Source organism: Pristiophorus japonicus, unplaced genomic scaffold (genome assembly GCF_044704955.1).
Source record: "Pristiophorus japonicus isolate sPriJap1 unplaced genomic scaffold, sPriJap1.hap1 HAP1_SCAFFOLD_1893, whole genome shotgun sequence".
NCBI classification, from domain to species: Eukaryota; Metazoa; Chordata; class Chondrichthyes; family Pristiophoridae; genus Pristiophorus; species Pristiophorus japonicus.
The window spans coordinates 6,510-15,000 of NW_027251583.1; the positions used below are offsets into that span (position 1 = coordinate 6,510).

Consider the following 8,491-nt stretch of genomic DNA (forward strand, 5'->3'; position numbering starts at 1 on the left):
AAGGGGGGTAGAGGCAGAAACCCTCAGCACATTTGGACGTGCGCTTGAAGTCCCGTAACCTGCAGGGCTACGGACCCAGAGCGGGAAAGTGGGATTAGGCCGGGATAGCTCTTGGTCGGCCGGAGCGAGGCGGACACGATGGGGACCGAAATGGTCTCCGTCCGTGCTGTAAATTTCTACGATAAGATATCTGCGGCAGGGAGGGACTGGGAGATGTCCCAGTTCATCGCTCTGTCCATTTTACCTGGGGTGTGGGAGGGAGCGAGCCCATCTGGCAAATGGAATATAATGAGGACAACTGTCTCGTTGTCCATCACAGGTCGGGGGAATAGAAAGGCCGAGAGTATTGTTTAAACGCTGAGCGATTGGGGAATGTTGGTGTTCAGAGGGACCTGTGTGTCCTTGTACACAAACCACAGAAAGTTAACGTACAGCCACAGCAAGTAATGAGGAAAGCAAAGGGTACGTTGGCCTTTATTACAGGAGGAATCGTGTGTCAGAGTGAAGAGGTCCTGCCATTATATAAGCCCCTGGTGGGACCACACCTGGAGTATTGTGCACAGTTTTAGTCTCCTTACCCAAGGAAGGATATACTTGCCATTGAGGGAGTGCAGCGAAGGTTCACCAGACTGATTCCTGGGATGGGGGGATTGTCCGATGAGCGGACGAGGCCGATATTCTCCGGAGTTTAGAAGGCTGAGAGATGATCTGATTGAAACACGCACAGTTCTGACAGGCTGGATGCAGGAAGGGTGTTTCCCCCCCGGGCTGTGGGGAGCGTAGAACCAGGGGTCACACGGTCTCGGGATAAGGGGTCAGCCATTTAGGACTGAGATGAGGAGGAATTTCTTCACTCGGAGGGGGGTGAATCTCTGGAACTCTCTGCCCCAGAGGGCTCAGTCGTTGGGTATATCCAAGGCTGGGATCGATAGATTTTTGGGGTCATGGGGAACTCTGTGCCCCAGAGGGCTCAGTCGTTGGGTATATCCAAGGCTGGGATCGATGGATTTTTGGGGTCTAGGGGAACTCTGCCCCAGAGTGCTCAGTCGTTGGGTATATCCAAGGCTAAGATCGATATATTTTTGGGGTCTAGGTGAACTCTCTAGCCCAGAGGGCTCAGTCGTTGGGTATATCCAAGGCTGGGATCGATAGATTTTTGGGGTCATGGGGAACTCTGTGCCCCAGAGAGCTCAGTCGTTGGGTATACCCAAGGTTGGGATCGATAGATTTTTGGGGTCTAGGTGAACTCTCTGCCCCAGAGAGCTCAGTCGTTGGGTATATCCAAGGCTAGGATCGATAGATTTTTGGGGTCATGGGGAACTCTGTGCCCCAGAGGGCTCAGTCGTTGGGTATATCCAAGGCTGGGATCGATAGATTTTTGGGGTCTAGGGGAACTCTCTGCCCCAGAGGGCTCAGTCGTTGGGTATATCCAAGGCTGGGATCAATAGGATTTTTGGGATACTAAAGGATGTGGAGAACAGGCGGTGAAAGTGGGAGTTGAGATTGGGAAGAGCGGCCACGATCTCATGGAATGGCGAGAGCCAGTCGGAGGGGCCAGGAATGGCCTGGTTCCCAATTTCTCCCATTTTCTCCTGGGGGGTCAGTGGCGAGCGACCACCATCGACAGCAGAAGCAGGAGACAGCGCAGTAGGCTAGGGGCCGCATGCCCACCGTGGGTCGTCTCTGCCCCGTTGGCCTCCCGCATTCTCCGGATCCAGCCCTCGTACTGCAGCGGGCGGGTGAAGACCCCCACCTTACGTGGCAGTCCGCAGTGTACGCCAAAGCTCGACACGCCCAGCAGGTAAAACTTCTGGTCCTGGTAGTTGAAGCACTGCAGCGGCCCCCCGCTGTCACCCTGCACATGGGGAGGGTTTCAAGAGAAGAATTAGCGACCACCCACATAACACGCCCCTCACTTAAACCAAGACCTGAGTTAGACCGCACTTGGAGCACCGTGCACAGTTCTGGTCTCCATATACCTGGGTTAGACCACACTGGGAGCACCGTGTACACAGTTCTGGTCATATACCTGGGTTAGACCACACTGGGAGCACTGTGCACAGTTCTGGTCTCCATATACCTGGGTTAGACCACACTGGGAGCACTGTGCACAATTCTGGTCTCCATATACCTGGGTTAGACCACACTGGGAGCACTGTGCACAGTTCTGGTCATATACCTGGGTTAGACCACACTGGGAGCACTGTGCACAATTCTGGTCTCCATATACCTGGGTTAGACCACACTGGGAGCACTGTGCACAGTTCTTGTCTCCATATACATGGGTTAGACCACACTGGGAGCACTGTGCACAGTTCTGGTCTCCATATACCTGGATTAGACAACACTGGGAGCACCGTGCACAGTTCGGGTCTCCATATACCTGAGTTAAACCACACTGGGAGCACTGTGCACAGTTCTTGTCTCCGTATACCTGAGTTGAACCACACTGGGAGCACTGTGCACAGTTCTGGTCTCCATATACCTGGGTTAGACCACACTGGGAGCACTGTGCACAGTTCTGGTCTCCATATAGCTGTGTTAGACCACACTGGGAGCACTGTGCACAGTTCTGGTCTCCATATACCTGGGTTAGACCACACTGAGAGCACTGTGCACAGTTCTGGTCTCCATATAGCTGTGTTAGACCACACTGGGAGCACTGTGCACAGTTCTGGTCTCCATATACCTGGGTTAGACCACACTGGGAGCACCGTGCACAGTTCTGGTCTCCATATACCTGGGTTAGACCACACTGGGAGCACTGTGCACAGTTTTCGTCTCTGTATACCTGGGTTAGACCACACTGGGAGCACCGTGCACAGTTCTGGTCGTATACCAGGGTTAGACCACACTGGGAGCACCGTGCACAGTTCTGGTCATATACCTGGGTTAGCCCACACTGGGAGCACCGTGTACACAGTTCTGGTCATATACCTGGGTTAGACCACACTGGGAGCACTGTACACAGTTCTGGTCTCCATATTAGAACAAGGATAGCGAGACACTGGAGAATGTGCACGCAAACACCGTACCTGACATCCGTCGGCTGACCCATTCTCGTATCCAGCGCACTGCATCTTCTCCGTAATCATCCCATCGTACCAGCTGCGCTGGTTGCAGATATTGGTCGGGATCAGATCCACTTCTGCCTCCTGTAAAATGTCCGAGGATGGGCCTGGGGAGCAATAGAGACAGGAAAGAAAGCTCTTGCGTTTATATAGCGCCTTTCACAGGAGCACCGGACGTCTCAAAGTGCCTCACAGCCAATGAAGTCCCATTTGGGAGTGTGGCCACTGTTGTAATGTAGGAAACGCGGCAGCTCAATTTACGCACAGCAAGCTCCCACAAACAGCAATGTGATAATGACCCAGATAATCTGCTTTTAGTGATGTTGAGGGAGTGCCGCACTGTCGGAGGGGCAGTACTGAGGGAGCGCCGCACTGTCGGAGGGGCAGTACTGAGGGAGCGCCGTACTGTCGGAGGGGCAGTACTGAGGGTGCCCCGCACTGTCGGAGTGGCGGTACTGAGGGAGTGCCGCACTGTCGGAGGGGCAGTACTGAGGGAGCGCCGCACTGTCGGAGGAGCAGTACTGAGGGAGCCCCTCACTGTCGGAGGGGCAGTACTGAGGGAGTGCCGCACTGTCGGCGGGGTAGTACTGAGGGAGCCCCGCACTGTCGGAGGGGCAGTACTGAGGGAGTGCCGCACTGTCGGAGGGGCAGTACTGAGGGAGCGCCGCACTGTCGGAGGGGCAGTACTGAGGGAGCGCCGCACTGTCGGAGGGGTAGTACTGAGGGAGTGCCGCACTGTCGGAGGGGCAGGACTGAGGGAGCGCCGCACTGTCAGAGGGGTAGTACTGAGGGAGCGCCGCACTGTCGGAGGGGCAGTACTGAGGGAGCTCCGCACTGTTGGAGGGGCAGTACTGAGGGAGTGCCGCACTGTCGGAGGGGCAGTACTGAGGGAGCGCCGCACTGTCGGAGGGGCAGTACTGAGGGAGTGCCGCACTGTCGGAGGGGCTGTACTGAGGGAGCCCCGCACTGTCAGAGGGGCAGTACTGAGGGAGCCCCGCACTGTCGGAGGGGCAGTACTGAGGGAGTGCCGCACTGTCGGAGGGGCAGTACTGAGGGAGTGCCGCACTGTCGGAGGGGCAGTACTGAGGGAGTGCCGCACTGTCGGAGGGGCAGTACTGAGGGAGTGCCGCACTGTCGGAGGGGCAGTACTGAGGGAGCCCCGCACTGTCGGAGGGGCAGTACTGAGGGAGTGCCGCACTGTCGGAGGGGCAGTACTGAGGGAGCCCCGCACTGTCGGAGGGGCAGTACTGAGGGAGTGCCGCACTGTCGGAGGGGCAGTACTGAGGGAGAGGGTGGCCTACCGTACTCGACACTCATACCCCAGCCAGTGATGAAGCAGAGGTGGATGTCGGCCAGGACCGTTCCGTTGACGGGGACACAGATGGGCTGCACGTAATCGCTGTACTCCATGGCGCTCCTCAGGTGTAGCAGGGCGATGTCATTGATCATCGATCGGGCTTCGAACTGATGGTGAACAATCACCTTTCGTACCACCATCATCCTGGTGTGAGCACTGAACTCTGACCGATCGTGCAGTCCTGTAACCACCACCCAGAGGGACGATGGGCTGTAGGAGCAAACACGGCACAGTGACTGTCAACCCTCGTTTCTGGCCGCAGAGCGGGGCGAGGGGGTGTGAGGGTGAGCCTCGCAATCTCCCCCTCCTCTCCTCAACACACCTCCTCATCCACTGCCATTTATACCCGTCTTTAACATAGTACTGCCCTCTGACAGTGCGGCACTCCCTCAGTACTGCCCCTCTGACAGTGCGGCACTCCCTCAGTACTGCCCCTCCGACAGTGCGGCGCTCCCTCAGTACTGCCCCTCCGACAGTGCGGCACTCCCTCAGTACTGCCCTCTGACAGTGCGGCGCTCCCTCAGTACTGCCCCTCCGACAGTGCGGCACTCCCTCAGTACTGCCCCTCCCACAGTGCAGCACTCCCTCAGTACTGCCCCTCCGACAGTGCGGCTCTCCCTCAGTACTGCCCCTCCGACAGTGCGGCACTCCCTCAGTACTGCCCCTCCGACAGTGCGGCACTCCCTCAGTACTGCCCCTCTGACAGTGCGGCACTCCCTCAGTACTGCCCTCTGACAGTACAGCACTCCCTCAGTACTGCCCCTCCAACAGTGCAGTATGGTGCTCCCTCAGTAATGCCCCTCCGACAGTATAGCACTCCCTCAGTACCGCCCCTCCGACAGTGCGGCGCTCCCTCAGTACCGCCCCTCCGACAGTGCGGCGCTCCCTCAGTACCGCCCCTCCGACAGTGCGGCACTCCCTCAGTACCGCCCCTCCGACAGTGCGGCGCTCCCTCAGTACTGCCCCTCCGACAGTGCGGCACTCCCTCAGTACTGCCCCTCCGACAGTGCGGCGCTCCCTCAGTACCGCCCCTCTGACAGTGCGGCACTCCCTCAGTACTGCCCCTCCGACAGTGCGGCGCTCCCTCAGTACCGCCCCTCCGACAGTGCGGGGCTCCCTCAGTACTGCCCCTCCGACAGTGCGGCGCTCCCTCAGTGCTGCCCCTCCGACAGTGCGGCACTCCCTCAGTACTGCCCCTCCGACAGTGCGGCACTCCCTCAGTACTGCCCCTCTGACAGTGCGGCGCTCCCTCAGTACCGCCCCTCCGACAGTGCGGTGCTCCCTCAGTACTGCCCCTCCGACAGTGCGGCACTCCCTCAGTACTGCCCCTCTGACAGTGCGGCGCTCCCTCAGTACCGCCCCTCCGACAGTGCGGTGCTCCCTCAGTACTGCCCCTCCGACAGTGCGGCGCTCCCTCAGTACTGCCCCTCCGACAGTGCGGCACTCCCTCAGTACTGCCCCTCCGACAGTGCGGCACTCCCTCAGTACTGCCCCTCTGACAGTGCGGCACTCCCTCTGTACTGCCCCTCCGACAGTGCGGCACTCCCTCAGTACTGCCCCTCCGACAGTGCGGCGCTCCCTCAGTACTGCCCCTCCGACAGTGCGGTGCTCCCTCAGTGCTGCCCCTCCGACAGTGCGGCGCTCCCTCAGTACTGCCCCTCCGACAGTGCGGCACTCCCTCAGTACTGCCCCTCCGACAGTGCGGCGCTCCCTCAGTACTGCCTCTCCGACAGTGCGGCACTCCCTCAGTACTGCCCCTCCGACAGTGCGGCACTCCCTCAGTACTGCCCCTCCGACAGTGCGGGGCTCCCTCAGTACTGCCCCTCCGACAGTGCGGGGCTCCCTCAGTACTGCCCCTCCGACAGTGCGGCGCTCCCTCAGTACTGCCCCTCCGACAGTGCGGCGCTCCCTCAGTACTGACCCTCCGACAGCGCAGTGCGGCACTCCCTCAGTACTGCCCCTCCGACAGTGCGGCGCTCCCTCAGTACTGCCCCTCCGACAGTGCGGCACTCCCTCAGTACTGACCCTCCGACAGCGCAGTGCGGCGCTCCCTCAGTACTGCCCCTCCGACAGTACGGCACTCCCTCAGTACTGCCCCTCCGACAGTGCGGCACTCCCTCAGTATTGCCCCTCCGACAGTGCGGCACTCCCTCAGTACTGCCCCTCCGACAGTGCGGCACTCCCTCAGTACTGCCCCTCCGACAGTGCGGTGCTCCCTCAGTACTGCCCCTCCGACAGTGCGGCACTCCCTCAGTACTGCCCCTCCGACAGTGCGGCACTCCCTCAGTACTGACCCTCCGACAGCGCAGTGCGGCACTCCCTCAGTACTGCCCCTCCGACAGTGCGGGGCTCCCTCAGTACTGCCCCTCCGACAGTGCGGCGCTCCCTCAGTACTGCCCCTCCGACAGTGCGGCACTCCCTCAGTACTGCCCCTCCGACAGTGCGCCACTCCCTCAGTACCGCCCGCTCGAGTTGCTGGAACCTACCTCAATTTCTCAGAGAAGCAGTGTGCGGCTGAAAGGACCCAGCGGGTGTCGATGATGATGCCTCCACAAATGTGCGTGCGTGTCCCGTGCTGCTTTAACTGGACACTGACTTGCCAGGGCCAGGCACCAGGCAATGTGTCCTGACCACCGAGTACTCGCAGCGGGATAGGATTGGCCATCAGCGGGCGAGAACCACAATCTGAGGAGACAGGACAGGGAGCTCCTGAATCGGGGACGGCCCATTTATCATCATCAAGCTGTTCCTTAACCTTTTGTTCCTGTTATTTTTCATCATCCATCACAAACAGGAGCAGGAGCCGGCCATTGGGCCCCTCGAGCCTGTTACATTAGGGTCAGGAGCCGGCCATTGGGCCCCTCGAGCCTGTTACACTAGGAGCAGGAGTGGGCCATTGGGCCCCTCGAGCCTGTTACACTAGGAGCAGGAGTGGGCCATTGGGCCCCTCGGGCCTGTTACATTAGGAACAGGAGGAGGCCATTGGGCCCCTCGAGCCTGTTACATTAGGAGCAGGAGGAGACCATTCAGCCCCTCGAGCCTGTTACATTAGGAGCAGGAGCCGGCCATTGGGCCCCTCGAGCCTGTTACATTAGGATCAGGAGTGGGCCATTGGGCCCCTCGAGCCTGTTACATTAGGAGCAGGAGCGGGCCATTGGGCCCCTCGAGCCTGTTACATTAGGATCAGGAGTGGGCCATTGGGCCCCTCGAGCCTGTTACATTAGGAGCAGGAGTGGGCCATTGGGCCCCTCGAGCCTGTTACATTAGGAACAGGAGGAGGCCGTTCAGCCCCTCGAGCCTGTTACATTAGGAGCAGGAGCCGGCCATTGGGCCCCTCGAGCCTGTTACATTAGGATCAGGAGTGGGCCATTCGGCCCCTCGAGCCTGCTCCGCCATTTAATACGACCATGGCTGATCCGATCATGGACTCAGCTCCACTTCCCCGCCCGCTCCCCATAACCCTTCACTCCCTTATCGCTCAAAAATCTGTCTATCTCCACCTTAAATATATTCAATGTCCCAGCCTCCACAGCTCTCTGGGGCAGAGAATTCCACAGATTTACAACCCTCTGAGAGAAGAAATTCCTCCTCATCTCAGTTTTAAATGGGCGGCCCCTTATTCTAAGACCATGCCCCCTAGTTCTAGTCTCCCCCATCAGTGGGAACATCCTCTCTGCATCCACCTTGTCGAGCCCCCTCATAATCTGATACGTTTCCATAAGATCACCTCTCATTCTTCTGAATTCCAATGAGTAGAGGCCCAACCTCCTCAACCTTTCCTCATAAGTCAACCCCCTCATCCCCGGAATCAACCGAGTGAACCTTCTCTGAACTGCCTCCAAAGCAAGTATATCCTTCCTTAAATACGGAGAGCAAAACTGCACGCAGTACTCCAGGTGTGGCCTCACCAATATCCCGTATAACTGGAGCAAGACTTCCCTGCTTTTATACTCCATCCCCTTTGCAATAAAGGCCAAGATACCATTGGCCTTCCTGATCACTTGCTGTACCTGCATACTATCCTTTTGTGTTTCATGTACAAGTAACCCCCAGGTCCCGCTGT

At 58.7% G+C, this 8,491-nt stretch overlaps 1 protein-coding gene across 1 annotated transcript in view; it reads right to left on the bottom strand.

The window, feature by feature from the left end:
• Nucleotides 1-456: 456 nt before the first annotated feature.
• The window catches only part of LOC139243856 (transmembrane protease serine 12-like), a 9,450-nt gene continuing 1,415 nt past the window's right edge, over nt 457-8,491 (bottom strand). The window contains exons 2-5 of the mRNA XM_070870879.1: nt 6,915-7,113; nt 4,391-4,638; nt 3,036-3,178; nt 457-1,855 (exon numbers count right to left, since the gene is read on the bottom strand). Coding sequence (XP_070726980.1) covers nt 1,601-1,855; nt 3,036-3,178; nt 4,391-4,638; nt 6,915-7,113 — 845 coding nt within the window. The 3' untranslated portion in view covers nt 457-1,600. The remainder of the gene's footprint in view (nt 1,856-3,035; nt 3,179-4,390; nt 4,639-6,914; nt 7,114-8,491) is intronic.